This window comes from Mesitornis unicolor, unplaced genomic scaffold (genome assembly GCF_000695765.1).
Source record: "Mesitornis unicolor isolate BGI_N332 unplaced genomic scaffold, ASM69576v1 scaffold3475, whole genome shotgun sequence".
Classification (NCBI taxonomy): Eukaryota; Metazoa; Chordata; class Aves; order Mesitornithiformes; family Mesitornithidae; genus Mesitornis; species Mesitornis unicolor.
In genome coordinates this window covers 23,864-44,542 of record NW_010183292.1, presented here as the reverse complement: position 1 = coordinate 44,542, position 20,679 = coordinate 23,864, and the positions used below count along the sequence as shown (strand labels likewise).

Here is a 20,679-nt window from a genome sequence, read left to right as displayed (position 1 = left end):
CCCCCCCCGCAATTACTTTTTGGCCAACATATTTCAGTCTTTTTTTTATTTTGCTTGAAATGGGGGAATGTTCTTTCAGGTTTCAGTGCTCCATACTTCTCCTTTAGTCACTGGGCAAATATTGTTCGTGTCTTCCAGGCAGTCGAATGTTTCAGGACAAATATTTTCTCCAACAATGAGTTAACTCGTTACATGAGGTTTTGATAATGTTGTTTAAAAAAGCCATTCCAACATCCGTCAGTTGTTCAGTGGCCTGTGTCTTGACACGTCTGGTAAGGCATCTCCCAGCAGAGGGACTTCCCACCACCGGGACTCCCCACTGTCTTACGCCCTCACGATCATGACCCATGTTTGTAGGAATTGGATTGACAGTTTTGGTAAAACATATGCACAACCACAGCTATGTTATTTAAAACAGAATAGAACAGTTTAGTTGGAAGGGACCTAAAACAATCATCAAGTCCAACCTGCCCACAAGTGTAGCTTGCTCCCTCCTGCCTAGTCTATCCTGAAAAAATAATTTGTTCTCAACAAGATTTCATGCTTGTAGGTCTGAGCAGATTGTAGCTTGTCAGTCATGGGAAATGTGACCATTTAAAGTATCTTACACATAAACCTTCCTTAAATCCTATTTAGGTGTAATAACGTTGAGCTAGAGGTCTCAAAGTTCACCTGCAACCCAGCTTTTCCATGTTGTACTAGACTGCTGGGTTGGTACTCCTGAACTGATAACAGTTTTCCCAGTGCTTTGATAACCATTAAGCAACTTTGCTGGAAGGATAATAATGCTACAACTAGGTTAACTCTTCTGTTTTATAGCAGTGGCCGGTGCCCGTCCCGTTGATATGGCTTACCTGAAAGCAGGACTTATTTGCTCCAACTTGAAGAGGAGAGACAATGACAATTTCTAAGTCCTTGTACATTGCTTATGGTATCTCATGTTCAAATGGTGCTACTTTGTTTGGTAGCAAATTCATTCATTGTTTTTGTAATACCAATGAACTCCCTTATGTGGCATTCGCATTCCTGTGTGCCACTGCCTTATCTTTGTATCAGGGACTAACCTGAGCTTCACAAACTGTATTTTTTGGTTTCACCTCACACTAATGTCATGGTCTTGCAACAGTCTGTCCTCTGAGGCGCTCTGTGCAAAAGCACAGAGGTACCAGAAAAAAATAAAAACACTGGCAAACCAGCTTCCAATGGCCCAAGTATGTATATGACTTCACACTCAGGCCATTATCCAATGTCCTGTTTTCTCCATCGCAGGCAGAAATCTTTCCTTTGCTTGCTTTGTTGTATCTTTTGCCTCCTACTTGCAAATCTGTTCACAGAAATGCTGATATATTTTTCCTTGTAGTTTCATGCTTTCTGTGTGCTAGAGGGTAGATTATCTCTATGTCTGTTCCACTTATAATCACATTTAGACGTGAACTTACTTATTAGTAATGAACATGACTGCTGCTCTTACACAGCTACTGCAGGACCCTCTGAGCATTTGCATTTCATCTCTTACATTTTTCATCCTGTTTATTAATCTAGAATGAACTTTTAAATCTTTAATATTTTATGACTTGCAGTTAGTCTTTTTGCACAGTTAGGAAGGTGATCTCTTATTTCTTCAGGTTTCTGATTACAATTTTAGTAGAAGATACCTTTTACAGGCTGAAAATGCTTTCAGAGAGCTCCCAGCATTTTAGATCTCTGTAGTTCTGCTGATGTCAAACCAAAGCACAGCTTTTACCAGGATAACAGTGGGGTTACTTCTATTCTTTTCTTTTTTATCCAGCTTCTTTGCAATTTTCCCATTAAAGATATGCAGGTGCAAAAGAGAACCATTCCCCAGGCGCTTTTTCACTGACATTTGGGCTCTGATCTGCCAGGCTGATTCCATACTCTTTTTCACTTGGTTTGTTTGCTTTACAGCTTTCCTGATTTACACTGTCATGTCCAAGCAACTCACTTCTGGTCCCTTGCACAGTGTTCAAGACCAAGAGGAGCGCACTGCTGTGGAGCATCATCAGGTTCTGCTTGTCATCTTTTCCCATTTCTCTACTTCTCCACTTGTCCGTCACCAAGCACATCTTCAACTTTTTACATTCCTGGGCATGACTCTGTAAATAGGGATACTATCTACTATAATATTCATCTGTAGCAGGCAGTTTCTAGCCCAATAAATACACCACCAAGATAAAAGTATGTCCCTTGACAAAGAGGTTACCCTTTATACTTCACTAATGCAGTAATGCAGAAAATCAAAGAGAGAAACAACCAGCCACCAAGGAGGCTACTGGGGGATCACAAGAGGGGCCAGAAATACAGGAACAGTTGGAAGGCAACAGAGGAGAGGAGCCTAGCGGAGATGCAAAGAAACCTTGGCATGAAGTCTGTGCTTCAGAGGGGGATACTGGAGAAAATGCAACTGTGCCAGACCACAAGCAGAGAGATAACCAGGGAGGGAAAAGAGGATGGTGGCAGAGCATATCCCTGTGATGTCGTGAGAGATGCCAGCTGCAGCACAAGGGGAAGCCAGCAACAGATGGATGTATTCAAATGGACGTGATGGGCAGCAAATGGCAAAGCCACCTAAGCTTCCTTCTGCCAGCTCCTGTAGGCAGTGACCTCTGGTTGGGGGTTTGCTTTTGATGCAAAAGCACATCTTCACAAGTAGGAACGGGCTCCTGTGCTTCCACGCAGGAATGCTGTATCAGGGACCTGATGGCAGTGCACACACATGTGGAGATTTTCACAAATGTACAGAGAGCATTACTGCTCTGCATTTATCTCATCCACCCTTTCCTCCACAGGTAAACTTGCCCTTTCTTCACCTTGGTCCCAGCTGCAATAAGTTCTGGCTCTTGAAACAGGTCTGTAAAACAACTAATTTGTTACCAAAATTATCCGTCCCACACTGAAAGCCAAATTATTCTGCCAACCCTTGCGTATAATGCACACAAAAATTAAAGGGATTAAAGGCATAGCCCATGAAGTGCTGTAGACATCAGCCACCTTCTTGGAGGTCAAAATGTCATTTCATGGGCTATAAAGGTAACCGCAGAAGCTAAATTAAGCTTCTGAACAGGGCATGTAAGTCATTAGGAACTGCTCTTTCCCCCTCCACTTCCCTTTTTTCTTCAGACTCGTGGGAGCCTGCTTCTTGTTTCTTCAGACAAGCCACCTACTCACAGGATACTCAACCAGCGAATTTCCACTGTGCACTCTTGGCAGCCTGGTGTTCACCACAGTGGCTGACCTGACCCACCAGCTCGCCTCGGCACAGCACCCATGGCACAAGCCAGGCCTCAGTTCCTGTGTTATTTCTGCAACAGCAGAGAAGTGAGCTGAGTCCTGCCTTTCTGGGGCTGCTCCGTCCAAACCTCACACCATGTGAGCTGGTCAAATGCTTCCAGGTGTCCAGGCAGAGTATTTACCTGGCAATGCACACTTTGTGCTGTCTGCTGCGGATGGGATGCTTATGCAAAGGGTTGCTATTTTAAACAACTACTTTTTTGGACTGCAGGCAGCATCTTTTTATCGTGAGGCAGACACCACATGATTTTCTGGAAAGACCACAGAGTCTTGCTGACAGGTTTGATAGAGAAATGGAAGCATGCACAACTGGAAAGTCTGCATTATCATACAGCCACTGGCAGCTTTCATGCAGAACCATGAGCACTGGATGGTGGGACACGTATTTAAGTGCATAGCTCGGATGACAGAGAATTAAGTCTAATAATATCCACAAGAGGAAGGGCCAACTTCACTAAAACTCTCAGCTAGCCAGGAGTTCTCCACACAAACAAGATGTGCTCCAAGACTCAGGAATAAAATAAAATCCTCTGGAAGCAACTCCAGACTGCTGCGGATGTGTGGTTTATCAGCATCAATCGTAATGGCAACACTCATGTAATACCCGCTCCAGCCCTCCCCCTCCCCAGACCCCCAATACAGTGTAAATGCATGTGTTGAGGTAAAGACTCAGGGAGAAAAAACAAGAAGTAAGCTAAAACCCTTCACAAAAAGCCTTGTGGCACTAATGGCGCAGCAGTGGTGAGAGCTCCCAGAGCAATTGCTTCAGACATCAAGAAGGAAAGCAGAGGATGGATGGGGGTATGAGGAAACTGCCAAACTGGGGGCGGATTAAGGTGGAAGGGAACACCTTGTTAAATGTAACTGTGCTGATCAGATTCACATTCAAACTTCCAGTATGCTGAATAGTCATGTTCATGTTTGTTTTCAGATCAGACTCTATTTATCCCCCCTTCTTCCTCTTTTTGGTTATTCATCTCATATTGTTTAGGTAAATAGACTTCCTGATTTACTAGAAGTCATTATTTCCAAGCCAGTCCCTAAACTACCTTCAGCACATAAGAAATGCATTACATTTTTTGCAAAGTTCTGCCTCTGATTTCACCATCTTACATTTATTTGAGCTCTCTGAAACTATATAGTCTTTTAAACCTGCACAGCCTATAACTCACAGAATTGCTCTTGCAAACAGATGCTGGAGATCCCAGAACCAGCTGCAAACTCTCATTCTGGTGGCTTGAATCTGAAGATGAGGTATTCTGAGAGAGGAATCATGCTTGTATGGGGTCAGTAAATCTGGGCCATATACCTAGGAAAAGCTTAACTTCTTCCTTTGATATTGCTTCTCACTGCCATAGTAACAAGCAAATCAGATAAAGTTAGCAACAAACAAAAAAGCAGGACTGGCCTTTAGCCATGTTACTGCTCCACCTGCTTAGAGACCAGCCAAGCTGTCAGAGCTCCAGATGTACCACAGAGCTGGATATTAAAATTTAGCACCACTTCATTCCTATTCCACTAAGCAGGAGAACGGTTATTGCCTGATCCTGCTTATGGTGAAACAGCAGAAATGTCAGCAGAGGAGGACTGGGTCACCAGAATTTAACTTCACTGGAATGGCTGGACCTGAACAGCACTCAGGTTGGATAGAGAAATTGTGACGGGTAGGGAGAAATAGAGCTTTCTTCCCCTGTTAAGCTGCAAATACAGATGAGGTGTTTACTACACAGCATGGATTCTTTCAGACCAGGGCATTTTAGTTCAGAAATAATTGTAAACTGAAATGTGGTGTGCTAGCAGACAGGGCAGAAACACGAGTCTGAGCCCCAAGTTGTGATGGCTATTGATCCTCATCAATCCAGCTTTAAAAACACATCTCGTTCTGACTGGGTATCGAGAAGAGCCAAATGTAGCAGTACCTATAGAATCACAGAATGGTTTGTGTTGGAAGGGACCTTCAAAGATCATCTACTTCAACCTCCCTTCCACTAGATCAGGTTGCACAAAGCCCCAACCAACCTGACCTTGAACACTTCTAATAATGGGGCATCCACAACTTCTCTTGGCAACCTGTTCCAGTGTCTCACCACCCTCCTCATAAAAAAACTATTCCTTATATCCAATCTACTTGATAACTGCCCTATGTACGTTTGGTGGTAGACGCCAATCACATGTACGAGGCTGAGACTGTGGGGACCATGGTGACATCTCTGGTGCACACAGACACACCGGGCTGCACATCTGCGGTCACCTTGTGTGCTGCTTGTGAGCTTCTGCCCTGTGCTGCCATACCCAGCAGTGACAGCGGTCAGTGCTAAAGCTGAAGTTATTGAGCTTCAGGTGATCAGAGCACACAGTAGAAAGTGATAATTACCAGCAGGAAGGTAGCCAGACAATGTGCGAAGAAAGGGGGAAATACATAATAGACAATTTATTTTAGGAAGGCTCTTGGAAAGAAGAACATTTTCTTTTCTTTGTATATACTGAATAGAAGAGGTTTTAAACAAAGCACAGATTTCACATGCCTGCTGAAAGAAGTCACCAAACTGCCTGAAAACAGCAATGAACCAAGATTGCAGCTTTTAAGACAACATGAACTGACGTGATTGTCTGCTCTGACTGTCTGTTCTCATGTGAAAAATGCCTGGGTCACACTTGTAGAGGTGCCTGCGAATGCCACATCCCTGCACTGCTTTAATCCTACTGCACTCCATAGTTGGCTTCATTTGCTCATGGAACAAAGAGAAATGAAACTAGAAACCAATTTCACCAGTTTTAAGGCATGAGCTGTATTACTTGCCATTGCTTTGCATTTTGTAAATAGAGTTCTCATGGAAAGATTTTTGCGGTAAATAAAAATGCTCTTTATAGCTTAGGTAGCTGCTATTTCAGTAATCTCAATGCAGGCAGAGATTGGCATAGGAGGAGTCTCGGACTTGCAGGAAAATGTCCACCTGGATGACACCTGTGCATAGCAGCTTCCCTTAGCACCTCACTGATGGGTGATCAAGAATCTTTTCCTTAAGTAGCCAAAAGTGGTGGCTGCTTATCTTGCCTCCCAGATGGGCTGAGCAGGGATCACAGCAGAACAAGTTCACAGACAGGCTTTGAAGCCTACATGTGGGCTTCAGATTACATTTCATCACCACTTCTTCATGTGGTTTTCATGCAAACCATGGGAGGATCTTTGCACAGGAGAAGCATAGGAGGACTGATGTAAAATGTACCCAACACAACAGGCTCATGTCAAAATCTCATCTCATGTAGGGTATACTGTCATAGCCTCTGTCCTAGAGACCTCAAACATAAACATGGGAGATTATGCTGTTGTTCTCCAGTTAAGATGAATGAGATTGACAAAGAAAGACTCATAACCTACATTTCCACAAAAGAACAGAGGACATTTTCAGTTAAAAAGGGTTTGGTTTTTTTTGCAGAGATATCAGCAGGGAAAGGAGGTATTTACTTGGAAATTATGGAAAAAACACTTCTAGCCTGTTTTGTGAAAACAAGAATAGCCTCTTCTTGAAATTAATTCACAGAATCACAGAACGTTAGGGATTGGAAGGGACCTCAAAAGATCATCTAGTCCAATCCCCCTGCCGGAGCAGGAACACCTAGATGAGGTTGCACAGGAAGGCGTCCAGGCGGGTTTTGAATGTCTCCAGAGAATTCTTGACTTATTCCTCCACTTACTGCTGACTCCTTTTCTTTCCTTCTCACAGGATATCAACAATTAATGAGACAGAAGTTTAAATAAAGGAGAAGATAAAAGTCTAACCCACCCTTTATGTTTTACAGATTTACAGTTTATAGGTGTATTTTTAAGTATCAATATGAGAAGAGAGATTATTTAAACCTCTCAACTATCACAGGCTCTAATAAATTTTGAAGACCTCATAGATACAGATAAAGCTACTTGCTGCTTAAATCACAGGGTAGACCAGCTATAACCCAGGGCCACATTTAGGGTAAAGCAATTAAGACAAACAAAATTCTCTTTCATACTGACATTGAAAACAAAGCACATGTAACATGAACCCACATCACGCTGTCTGTGGCTCTGTATGCCATATTTTTGAATGAAATAAATAATAAAAAAAATTAATGTACCTTCATTACTTATGTTTCAGCTGCTCTGCATCCATTATTGTAATTAAGTACATTGGCTAGACTAAACACTGTGATTAAAATAGCGCACCAACTGTGCATCTATACCTAATTTTCTGCAGTACTGATTTTTTTATATTCAATAGTGTCACTTAGGTATTATGTCACTACCAAATAACCATATTACACTTTCTTTTCTACCACATCTTTTTAAGTTGAATTGCAAACAACATCATCCTATTTTGAAACTCTGATCTACTGATCAGAATAGATTTTTGGTACAGCCTTTGTATGAAGAAATGCTCGAATTAAGTGTTTTCTAACGTACCTGAATGACAGCGCTATGAAACAAAGTTTTAAGGCAAACACAAGCAACTCTGTGCTTAACAGGTAAACTTCTCACTTAAGTCATGCACAAGGTATAAAACAGGTCTCTGAAAAAAATGCACGTACCTGGTATGTAAATAGCACTTCACTTGGTGATTTACCCAGTTTTCCATTGATGTTAACTTCAATTTGACCTTGTTTTGGTTCATTCATTGGTCCAACCTGACATACAATCCTAGCAAGAAAGAATGCAAGTTTATCTGTCAGAAATAACAGCTGCAATCTCAATGCAATGTATGTGAGCTACCACACACACTGCCAGCAAAAGCACTAACTCTGCTTTATCCTACACAAGGTACTTGAACACTGCCTCAGAGTCCCAGCAAAACTGCTCAAGAATAGTTTAATCTTCTATCTAAAGGTAGGTAAAACTGAAACCTGAGCATTGTGCACAGCAGCTACTTTAGCAGTCCATTAGTAGAGCTGCCTTCTACAGAAGACTCAAATTCAGACCAGAGGTCAAGGATGAACCTCACCAACTCTACCCAAGATTTTCACTGGACCGTGTCATGTTAAAAAAACCAAAGAAACCCTCCGCTAATGTAAGAATCAGACTATTTTATAACCTGGTGTGTTTTCGCTGCTGATACTTTTGTTTTGCATCCTGCTATCTTTCAGCTTTAAACTACTGTATTTTCACACCTACAATCAAAATCCCTTTAGAATTACTGTTCTCTGAAAATAAGCCCCTCAGATAACCCACACAAAATCAGAGGTCAAGGAGCACTGGCCGAGAAAACACTGCCTTAACTAAAACTGCTGCTGAGCGATAGCTAGGACGTTTAAATTATTTCAGACAGGTGATCCACAGAATATAAGCACAGAAATGTAACAAAGATTCGACACACTTGAAAACTGGGACAAATGCTTAAAGGAGAGCTGAAAATAGAGTTAGATAAGGAGGTATACAATGTTTGCAGCCTGCGCAGGCAGACAGTCTTATATAGTACACACCCTGAGGATCGCCGCTCATTTCCCTCGCTCTGTCCCTCCGGGATTATTGCTATTCTTTCTTAAGCTGTGCATGACTGCTTAAAAAGAAACCAACCAAACAAAAAAAAAAACAAACCCAAAACCAACAACCCAAAATCAACAACCCTAAATTACTGGGTTTACTGTACTTAAATGGGGACTTGTAATAAAAGGCTTGTCAAGTCCCTCTGCAGATCACTCCAGACTTTTCTGCCTGGGTACTGGCAAATGGACAAAATACTCCAAATTCTTGGATGTTCTGGCATGTGTATGGCTGCTTCGGTCTGTTCCTCATCATCTCTCTACTGTATTCTTGGAAGTTGTATCTTCTTGTCAGGCAGAAACAGGAAACGCTGCCTTTGGAGGAATTTCTACCATATGTCAAGCTAGGAAAAGCAGTCGGGGGTCGGGGCCGGGGTGTGTGTGGGGGAAACGCTGGAGTGTGGTTAGCAGGGATTTTAATTGAGAAAAGTTCCCTCCCCTCCACAGCACTGGCATTGCCTTCCTTCTCCATGTTAGAAGTAGAAAATTACAAAGAATGAGAACATGACTTTTCGAAGGCCAACAATTAAATCACCGCAGAGCCAGAGAGCAGCCTTAAGTGCCTTAAATCTTGCCGCTCTCTTGCCCATGGGAGCAACTGTCTCCTAAAAATGACTGGCTTTTTACTGCAGAAGGATAGGGGAGCAAGAATAGGCACTTTTTATTATTATTAAATGAAATAAAAGAAAGCAATAATAAAACAAAAGAATGGAAGAAGATAAAGACAGAAAATGTGAGATACATATTTGGAGATTTTGAATAACTTCTTTTTCAAGGCTTCCCTAATGGAGAACATCCTTCAAAACCCCCTAATTTGTTGATAAATGACATTATGCTAGTTGCATTTGTTCTCACCCATTGCCACACTGGCAGAGCTTAGAAAACCAGTAATGTTGCTATGATACAAGGAACCAGTCATCTCAGTTCTGGCTCCTTTCCATGTATTTAAAAATATCAAAAAGCTTTAGAAAAAGCCAAGAGGCTGCGGAAATTCTTGTAAGGCTATGCCGCAATTCAGTGCAGCTTTTGCAAACACTGAAAATAGGGAATAGCAAAAGATGACTGTAAAAAGAGTTGGGAATTTTGTGGATGGTGATGCACATGTAAATGCATGAGTGCTGGCAATGGATTTACGAAGCAGGAAGAGATATATAGCTATGTGTATATATATATGTATGTGTATATATATATATGTATACGTATATACATTCTTAAGTCCTAGGGGCCTGGGAAGCTTCTAAATGCCTGATCCACAAACTGACTAAAGCTAAACATTTTTCAAAACCTAAAAAAACTCACTTAGGTATCTTTAAAATCCCTTTCAAAACACGGCACAGAAATAGCAAAAAGCTACTGTATTACACTTTAAATTAACAGAGAGGAAAGCAAGCCAAGGTTTCAATTGCAGCTTTAAATACCAAAAGTGAATGAAAGAAAAATCACACTGCTTAAAATGTGTCATTACTCTTAATATTACCACTGCACCTTCATGCTATGCTTTTTATCAGCTAATATCAAAAGGGTATTTCACTCTTGAAATCAAATGCTTGATATAGTCTGTAGTAAGCACCTAGATACCTAGAAGAAATTGGGCACTTTGTTTAGATTTTTGGCACTGCTTAAGAGTGCGACATGTAATCTGCAAAACATCTACCAACCTGCTTAGGCAATTCAACATCCATGGACTTCTTGTCTCTGCAATGAAACTTAGTCATCTAAAACTAAACCAAAACTTTGGGCTCCCTCCCTGCCCCCAGGAAAGAAACTTTGTGGCTGGACTAAAACAAAAAGATTTAAGCTTCCTCTTGCTTTACCTACTTTCCCATAGATCTTGTATGCTTGGCTGTACTGTGGTTCAGATTCAGCAAATATTTTAATTACTAGATGCACACCTAAGATGCCTTTAATTTAAAAACAAATAAATAGCCTTAAGATATTTGCAGTAATAGTTTATGAAAGCTTTTCAAACAAATAAGGAAAAAATTAATCAATCAGAAACAGGATGGTAGTACGCTATTGCAAATTTGTTGCTGTATTAGAATCTGTAACAATTTTAAATACTCAGGCATGTTACTATGAAAAATTGCAGGCATATGGCACTAGTTCTTTCTTCCATTGATAATCTTTTATAACCACAGGAAGACCAAATTCTCCTGAAAGTGCACAGAAGTTCCTTTTTTTCTTCTAAAGTCTTGTGAAAAATATCCAGCAATTACCTTGTGGAAACGGAGTAGAATTTCTCTTTGAAAAGACATTCCTTGTCTGCCACTGTTATATTTTTTACATCTTCTGCTTTTATTCCCAAATTAGATCCCATTATGGTCAAGAGAATTCCACCACTTAGTGGTCCAGTTTTTGGCTCAATCTGTGTTTGCATGAAGGAAAGTGAAAAAAAGAGCAAAATTAAATACTGCAGTGATCGTGTTGCTCTTCCATGTTACTTACAGCTACTTGGACTTACCCATACTTGAAATGCAAATGATGTTACTTGTAGGACCCCCACAAAACCATGCTATGTAACTTTTTAATGTTAATTAACCATTTGCTAGCTCAGAACCAGCATTCGTCAGCTGAAGATTTTGTCTCCTGGCAGACTGTTATGTACAGAACCCTTGCCTCGTGTTTACTCTGTTTTAATTTTGCTTCCTCCACTAAAGCACTGTGATTTTGAAAAGCAAATGGATTTGGGTCCTCTCACAATCATTCCACAGAGCTTTTCCAGCAATTTTTGCCATGATTTTCTCGCTTCAGGTTCCCATCAGAACAGTGCACCTACTCAACACATAGTGCTGCCCCACAGTGTCTTTGGAAGTTCCTCTAGTCCCCTGATCTGCCTTATCACATCGAATGGTAAGATGCTGCAGTACATGGACTGATGATAATGAAACAATTTGCAATTAAAATGAAGACTGAGAAAATCCTGCAGTTGCAGTGGACTTCTCAGGCTGAAATATGGCCCAAACAGGCACTTGAATTCTGAATATCTGATGGGAGACTAACCTGCTTTAGTATGTAGTCTTTGGAGAACCTCCAACGAGACTTTTTCAGGTATTCAATTTTGGAGGGCTACAAGTTTACCATCAAGAAGAGGGAGGCTGCACAGTCCCAAATGCAGTAATTACAAAAACAAATACAGCTTTTGAAAGTCTGGACTTTAATGCCTGTTCCACTAAAATCAGAGTTTTTTAGACCTGTCTGAGCACAGAGGCATGGCCACCGCTGCTGCTGCCCAGCCCAGCTCCAGAATCACTTGCTCTGTTTTCCCACTGGTTCAGCTTCCTAAAACTTCTGCTTGCTGGCCATCCATTTGCGCTCAACCCATAAATAAACTGCCTGTGTAGATGTTTCCAAATATTTTGTTCAAATCTGAAGCTAACAAAAGCTTTGGAAAAAATTAGTATTTTGGTACTTAGTATTTAATCCACAATCATGTACAGATAGTATCTCGTGCGAAAACATTTTTCTTAATTTTCCTTTTCCTTCCCACTCAAATAACCTTTATCCGGGCACAGCTATCACACAAGTATTCTTCTCTGCACTTTCTATTGAGATTTCAGAGTATTTGCCTTCCTTGGCAGACTTTGACTTTTATCCGTCATTTCTTCTTTTATACACCATCATGGCCAATCTCACCCAGCGTGCTGCTGGTCTGCCTGCATCCCACCTCTAATGCACAGCCTCAGGAGACTCAGGTCTCTGCCAGCTTGAGCCACAGGTTTCAGAATTAAACGGTTTTTACTGAGCGAAACATTCCTGTTATGCCTCTCAACCTCTGTCACACAGTTACCGCATTTTGTGATATCTTGGGATATATTCTCATCAAACGCTGAGCCTGAGTTTCACAGCACTGATACCAGTGTTGCAGCAATTTAGACTTGCCCAGTGGAAGTACCTATTGCTCGTTTCTCAAAAATCATGCCCAGAAAAACAAAATCTGGCTTGTTGCCGAAAAGGACAAGGATTTATCACTTCTTGCTTTGGCTACTGGTCCATCAAGGTGTAAATGCTCTTCCCTCACTCTGGGTGAATGCTCCAACCGCAGAGTAAGCCAGGGCTGCACATTTGGCCTCCCTGACTTCTTACACTCAACTTCTACAGCCTTGGGTTTGACTCTGTTGTGGACTAGGAAATATCACTGACACCTGGAAAACACATTGTGATGCAGAAAAAGCTTGCTCCTTCTTTAAATACTATTTAAAATTTAGTCTGAAGCCTGTTAATGAGCCTGCTAAGTGCTTGCAGTTCCAGGAGCAGTGAAACTCTCTTACAGACTTATTTCAGGTAGAAAAGACTTCAGGAGAGAAAAAAAATCCATGCTAAATCCCAAGAATCAAGTGCCACATTAAAGCGTACACTGCTAGCCTGGCTTCTGGCACAGTGAAGACAAAGCTTGAAAAACAAGGAGTCTCAAAGACTCCATTCAGTCTCTTATTTTGAGTCTTTCCAAATCTCTCGCACACATCACTACTGGCATTATTTCCTTGCAGCTATTTCAGAGGCTTACTTAACACCCTAGGAAAAAAACCTGCCTTTCAGTACGAGCTTGCTTGGATGCTTTCTCCTGAAAAATAATACACTGGTAGGGAGAAAAAAAAGCAATCTTACACGAGTAATTTCTGGATGAGGACATGTGTCGGTGGGAGGAGCGTGACAGAGTTTTTCATAAACGCACTTGCTGGGCTTGCCATCTTCTTCGCACCAGACACACTTATAGTCAGGATGGGCTGCAAGGCATAGGCTGCAGTCACTTCGTCCATAAGAGCAGTTGTAGAGAGTCACTGAAATATGAACGGTAAATGCACTTAGACATCTTCCTCTGTTTTAATGACATTCAATGCGTTATAGGAAGGAAAACTAATCCTACATACAAAGCCTGCCTGTTGCTGAGTTGAGTCGTGTGAAGAATATACACACTCTGTACGTATCCTCTGAATAATGCTGAGAAAAAACTGTATTTTCCCCTGTAAGGAAAACGCCAAAATCTATTCATGAGCAGAGTACGAATAAATTATCAAGGAGAACCCGTACACATTTTTGTCACTCAGGCATTGTCAAAATGTGTAAGTACAAAGTCTTTTCTTTGACTGTCCTCAATGAACCTACCTATGCAGCTCTTCAAAGCCTACTTCAAACAGGTCCCTCCTGGCGTACCAGGAGTCAGACGTGGAAGAGCATAAACTCTGCATGGGTGTCGGTAGGGACAGACATCAGCTGGCATGGGACCTCTGCCAGTGGCGCATTTAAAGGAAGAGAGCTGCCTTTGTTGGCTGTTTCCAGGACATTTGGGCCTTTCCAAAATCATCATTAAAGTCTGAACCGAATAGAAAGTTAACACTTAATGAAGTGTTATCCTTTGTTCAAGTTAATACCTCCATTCTTCTCTATTTTGTTGCTTTTGTTTTCCATTTTGTCTTGAGCTGCCATCCTGATGTACGCCTTATTCCTTCTGTACTGGGGTTTAATTCTAGTTTTTCTGAACCAAGAAATCAGGTCTGACTAGTCGTGCCTTTCTTACTGATGAAGCACGCACCAGTTGTCCCGGACACTAAGCTTGTTTTGGACCCCATCAATCTCTAGCACGATGTACAGTCACTGAACAAAATTAATTTTCCCAAATAGATGCAAAGCCTTGAGACATAGCTGGGTAGTTCAGCACCATACGGAAAGCCTGGGCTTGCAAGAAAACATTTGGACATGTACTTGAGAGCTAGCCCAGAAGAAAACAGATTGAAAAGATGCCACATATTTCTCTAGGGAAAGCACGCAAGTTGCACAGATTACTCAGTGTGTGAGTGCTGTGCTTCCCTGGGAAGGTGAACTGGTTATTGTAGAGAGGAAACTTCTTGCTCCCTCCCTTCATCCCTGCTTCGCTCTACTCTTTGGCTGCTCTTTTTTTCTGGCCACACAGCCTCACCCTCTGCCAACCGAGGCTCTGGCACTTGTTGATTCTTCCTGTAAATCAACTTAACTGATCAGAACAGCAGAAAGCTACTGAGGTTTCCTCCTGTGCTCTTTCAAGAGTTAAATGTTGTCACAGATGGGAGTGGGGAGTATGAGACAGAGACTCAACACCCTCCCCTGTCCAGTAGCGATGAGCTGTTTCATGTGCTCATTAAGTCACAAGAAATGGTTCCCTAAGTGACACTGTTTTTTTTTCAAAGGAGTTTAATCCTTAAAGATGCAGGAAACAAACTGAAGTAAACAGAAGTGATCAGATGTGGGCAAGAGAGACTAGGATAAATCCCTCAGAGATTTACCATATGGTAAAGGCCATCAAAAATGTCTATTTAAATAAAGATTTTACTCTCAGAAGAGTGGGAGCCTAGAAAGGACACCAGCAAAACCACCCTCCAGTCACTAACATTTCAATGCACGTGACACCTTCCTAGACAATAGCAACAGCACTAGCTCTTTAAATCTAATTCCAAGAGGCTGCCATGTCAAAATGTAAAATAAGAACGCTGGTTTTCCATTCTTTTTCAACAGTGCCCTTGTTCCCCTGCCTGGCATGAACAATATTACAGAAGCCCAAAACTTGGCTACAGTCTCTCTGCCACTTGCATGAGAGCATATAACTTCATGAGGGCAGTTTTCCTCTAAATGCTGCATATTTAAAAACCTTAGCATTCAGTTTCACAGCTAGTCTTTAATAGAATAATATATTTTCATTCTTTCCCTTGCATTGAAGAGTTAATACAATGAGGAAGCCTGGTTTTAACCCTTCCTACATCCAATCAGCATATCCACTTGATTTCAGGTAGCTTTACCAGCACAAACTCAGTTGAGACATCGTTGGAGGTGTATGCAAAGCCGAGGGACTTTGGCATTTATAGCAATGAATCAAAGAGAAAGTGCATCCATTTGATTCCACCTCGATCTTGAATCCTCAAGGAGTCAATGAGGACAAAGAAGGAGCAGCATCATTTGCTTCATATACTGAGCACATCAATACAGAAGACACTGAGCAACAAACACAGCCCAAGGAAAGTTTACAATAGTTTGCGTGTTAACTATTCACTGCGTATGCAGCGAATATGATGTGAATGTGGTGCTGGGAAAATGCACCAGACTGACAGTCCCGGTACATTGCTGTTTGTTTTTGTAAGCAGAAGAGATGGTGTGGGCAGTGGTATGGAAAAGCTTCCTCACATCTCTGCTGTGAATTGCTTTTGCAGGAACCAGATTGCTTTCTTAATGCAGCACTCTGAAAGGCCGCTACTGCACAGGGACTTGAGCAGGTGATATTGTGAAGAAAATCTTAACCTTGCCTCCCTAAGCCCTGTTTTACCCACCCACACGGCCACATGGCCACCTGGTACAGCGGAAGAATGCTCTCACTGAATTACTTTGTGACCCTTCATCAGCTGGACAGCGATTTTCATCCCATCCCTCTGTAAACAATGTCAGCGCTGCGACGCCTTGATGTCCCTCACATCCAGTTGCGTAAATCCAATGGAGAAAGCTATGGCCTTAAAGCATTAAACACTCCCCCTGTTCACTGATCAGCTCATTAAATGTACCAGCAGCAAGACACTCATTAGATTCAGACTCCTATCCATCACCTTGAGATACCAGCTGTGAAATCATTGATAAAAAGGACAAAGGATAAAAGGGATATATTGGATTTCATACTGTTCAGAACCCCTGATGGCTTGAGATGTAAAAACGCTATCGTAACTTAGTATTCACTAAGTGTTATACAAAGAAAGGGTTCTTTCACTGGCAGGTTCAAAGGTGCTTCTCAGCAGCCACCATATAGCCAAAGCCAATTCTTTTCAAGATGCATAAAAAACATTACGCTCCGGATTTCACATGGCATGGAAATTTAAAAGCAGGAGAGAATTTGGATTTTAAAAAAAAATATTTTTTATAATAGAGACATTTGTTGATAATTTTTTTCAATTCCCCTCCTGCAAGGGTTCTATATTTCAATTTGAATGATAACGTTTCTTTAATAACTTACCTAATAATTTTTTTTTCTTTTTTTTTTCTTTAGACTGAGAAAAAAGATGTTGGGAATATTTGGTCAAAATTCTGCAGTTTTAAACACCACAGCCTTTGGAATGGAAATCAAGACAGTGTGAGACTGTAATACGACCTCCATGTAACATTCATGCCAGGTCTTCTTTTAAGTGCTTTCAACACTGCACACACAGCCATAGGGAAAATCTTCTAAAAACATACTTCTATGCTGCCACTAAGAAAGGGAATAAATTTAAATACTGTACAGATGGAATAATATGGTCTGAAGATTTAATCTGCAGGGGAAATTACTTGAGGGCAGTATTAGTTTTCCCAACATCGTCTCATCACACAAATAACAAATGTGTTGCCTCGCAGTTTTTGCAAGATCATGTCTTAAACTTAAACATGCCAAAGGAGTGTAAGGTATGTCCCAGCCCCCAGATACTGCTCCACTGATTTTGATGGAGTTTCCCCACCTCAGCTCAGGACTAGGCTCACAGACACAATTGTTTCACCATTGTAGGATGAAATAAAGAAAGAAATTTATATTCATAAAAGGAATTTATATCAGAGACCAGCTCTTCGTGCTATAAAACACTTAACATACAATTTGTTGCCATAGAAAGAAACAGATAAAGTAATGAGCTGAAAGCACAATGAATGTTTCTGTGTATTTCTGATCACCAGCAGATGCAAAGACTGCAGAACCTGTTTGAGCTGAGACACAGCAGAAAGTGGAGATTTCAGGTGAAGTCCATACGAGCGGGATCCCCTTTTTGCTATTGGAGGGGGAAAGTTCATTGGGGAAGGGAAATGGCCACTGAAAAAAAAAATCAACCTATTTATGTATGTTTGAATTGTGAAGTTTTGCTATTAGGACTGCCCTTCAGAGCAAAAGCAAACTTGAAAATAATGGTAGCATATTCAAAACAACCTTTAATATATACAACACTAATATTTAATTAATGAGTCTAGAATTAGTAACTTTTGATCTGTCAGACTGAATTGTTTCACCCAAACTAGCAAAACCTACAAAGGTAACATTCTTATTTACATGACCCAAATTATGAAGAAACGGATTTCTGTTACTGTAATTAACCTCCCTTTAATACTGTATTTCATACTTACCCATCAGTTTGCTGTCAATCTTGACCTTATCTATTCTTATAGATAAGTTAAGTTGTAGGGTCTCATTTGCGCTATAGAAGAACTGGAAAAGGTGACACAATAGAGATATTTATACCTTCATTTGGCAAGGTTAATTTCATGCTTTTTCTATGATTCTCAGTAATCAGGGCTGTGAAGGTTTTAGAAACTATCACAAACCTTATGGTCTTTTTTTTCATCTTGGACAAATACATTTAGAGAAAAATGTTTTAATGAACCTAATCCTTCACAATCAGAATTTTCAAGTACCAAGGGACAGCAATATCTGAATATCCACTTTTCATTAATTTAATTTACATTTGGTTATAAGTATCTAAGCAGCAAAGGCACTGTTCAGATTCAGTAAGTATAGCTCCTGATCCTGCTGAGTTCTCCCTTCCCACACCATCTGGCCCCATTACTTCTGTGGGCACGGCAGACTCGCACCACATGGAGGGGAAATCTCTTGCATCTTTTGCAGTGCAACCCCCTCGTTATTGCCAAAGCACAAGGTTCACGTGCTCCAAGACATGAGCTTCTGCTCAGGTTGAAAGACAGCAGCAATAACAACCAGTGGGAAAGAAAAAGAGCAAAGAAAATGCAATGGCTTTATAAAGCAAATGCTTTGTGCTAGGCTCAAATGCTGCATAAATGCCAACTAGTTCTCAAAACTACTCTAAGTAAGCTTATAAGATGTAAAGGTTAAAGTCAGCATAGCATTTGTGAGTCCAACTTTGAGCTTGGCAAATAGACTAATTTTTTTGAATATTCTTTCCTTTCTCTGTAAACTAAACCAGAGTGAAAGAAGCATAGCTAATAAGTAGTCAAACAACAACATCCTGTTACCATTCCCATTTTCACAGATGTAAAATGGGAAAGATAATGAATTGGAGTATGGAGAGGCAGAGCTCATCTTTTAAACTGAATGATTTCACCAGATTGCATAAAAAGTGAAGAAAAAAAGAGTAATGATCTCAAATTCTTTCAGGGACAGTTCAATGAATCCATGGATTGTGTACACTGAGAAATCAAGGGGAGACCCCAGGAGCTCTGAGCCAAGGCTGCTGCCTTTGACTGCTACTGGCAAAGAAGAATCTCCATCAGAGGTGACTTTATTCTCTGAGGGAAACCAATATTGCCTGTATATTTCTGGACACATGTGGACACCAACAGATCTGTAAGAAATGAATATGTTTGGTAGGTGAATAATACTTTTACATTTACCTCTTTACTCATGAATGAAAATTTTCCTTCATCTGATTCATCAACAGGAGCTTCAAATTCAAATTGGTTGTTTCCAACCACAACTTTTTTACCCTGTGGAAGAGAAAAGTTCAGTTTAGAATACGTATAGCATCCCCAAGCGTAATAAAATATCACCAGGTAATATACTGTCCAGCACCGGAAGCAGTAAAACCAAATGGAGAAGGCTAACTGGTTAAAGTAATCTTCTGAAAACAAAACTATGAAACACTGAGCCACCACAATCTGCTACATTGCTGCACCCCTCCAATGCTTGTTAAAAGGTGGAAGCACTAAGAAGTACAAATAAAGCAAGAACATATCTAGCACTGTTTCAGCCAGCAATAAGAAAAAGCCAAGAGATGTGAATACTGGATGGCTTCACACATCAGATGTGCTATTAACAAAGCTGTGTGAGTTCTGCCCTTTAAGGTTTTCTCTGTAGAGATGCTGGGCAGAACAGAAATGCAGAATTATTACATTGGAAACCGGAATGACTATCTCTCAGACCTTGCTGGCTTTGTTTCTCCTCCCTCACTGTGACTCCAGCTGTGTTTTCATGGGACAGCCTTTGATGGTAGCACCAGCTTAAGGGTATTCCTGCTTCTCAAACACCTTCTTCACTCTCTCTGGGGACCCCAGAGCTGGATGCAGTACTTCAGCTGGGCTCTCACGAGAGCGGAGTGGAGGAAGATAATCACCTCCCTTGACCTGCAGGCCATGCTTCTTTTTTATGCAGCCCAGGATACCATTGGTTTTCTGGGCTGCAAGCACACATTGCTGGCTCATATTTAATTTTTCATCCACCAGTATCCCCAAGCCCTTCTCCACAGGGCTACTCTCAATCTATTCATTACCCCAGTCTGTATTGATATTAGGGATTGCCCCAACCCAGGTACAGGACCTTAACATGAGCCCTTGTTGAACTTTATGAGAACTTTGCTTTGATGCCTTCTGTGGCTATAAAGAACTTGTCCCTGCTTTTGTCCAGAACTGCTGGAGTCTTGGAATACATGGCAAAAAAATAACGGTTCCTTGATTCCTCTTCCCTGCTCTGAGAGTAAGTAAGTTGTCCCCTGCTGTCATCTAAGGCTCGAGTATCTTATCCTACTTATTTGTAGCTGCTACTTCAATGCTGGAATCACCAGTAACTCACAGGCGATTAGATAAAGTTTATCTAATTAGGGTAGTGGAAACCTTTTCTATTGCATCTTCACTGTAAGAGGTTGGGTAGTGGACACAACAGCCCACCAAGGGTTGGGGCTGAGAAGGAGCACACAGAACACACTTCAACCACATAAGGGCCCGACTCCAGTCTCTGGGAGGTTTATGTTACAGAAGGGAATAGACCTTTTACTTCTTCCTCCTCAGAAGCTGCATATAGAAAATAAGGTACAGACTGAGCTCTGAAAAGCCTCTTCTGAAGGTTTTACAGCCCATTCTGCCTTACAGAAGATGTCTTCATACTCCAAGTTTTAAAGCACCTTACAAACATCTTTTTCTGAG

General features: G+C 41.1%; 1 protein-coding gene across 1 annotated transcript in view; it reads right to left on the bottom strand.

Moving 5' to 3' along the window:
• Positions 1 to 20,679, bottom strand: part of PLXNB2 (plexin B2) — a 78,166-nt gene that overhangs the window by 37,239 nt on the left and 20,248 nt on the right. The window contains exons 10-14 of the mRNA XM_010184063.1: positions 19,156 to 19,248; positions 17,914 to 17,995; positions 13,426 to 13,598; positions 11,037 to 11,185; positions 7,873 to 7,981 (exon numbers count right to left, since the gene is read on the bottom strand). Coding sequence (XP_010182365.1) covers positions 7,873 to 7,981; positions 11,037 to 11,185; positions 13,426 to 13,598; positions 17,914 to 17,995; positions 19,156 to 19,248 — 606 coding nt within the window. The remainder of the gene's footprint in view (positions 1 to 7,872; positions 7,982 to 11,036; positions 11,186 to 13,425; positions 13,599 to 17,913; positions 17,996 to 19,155; positions 19,249 to 20,679) is intronic.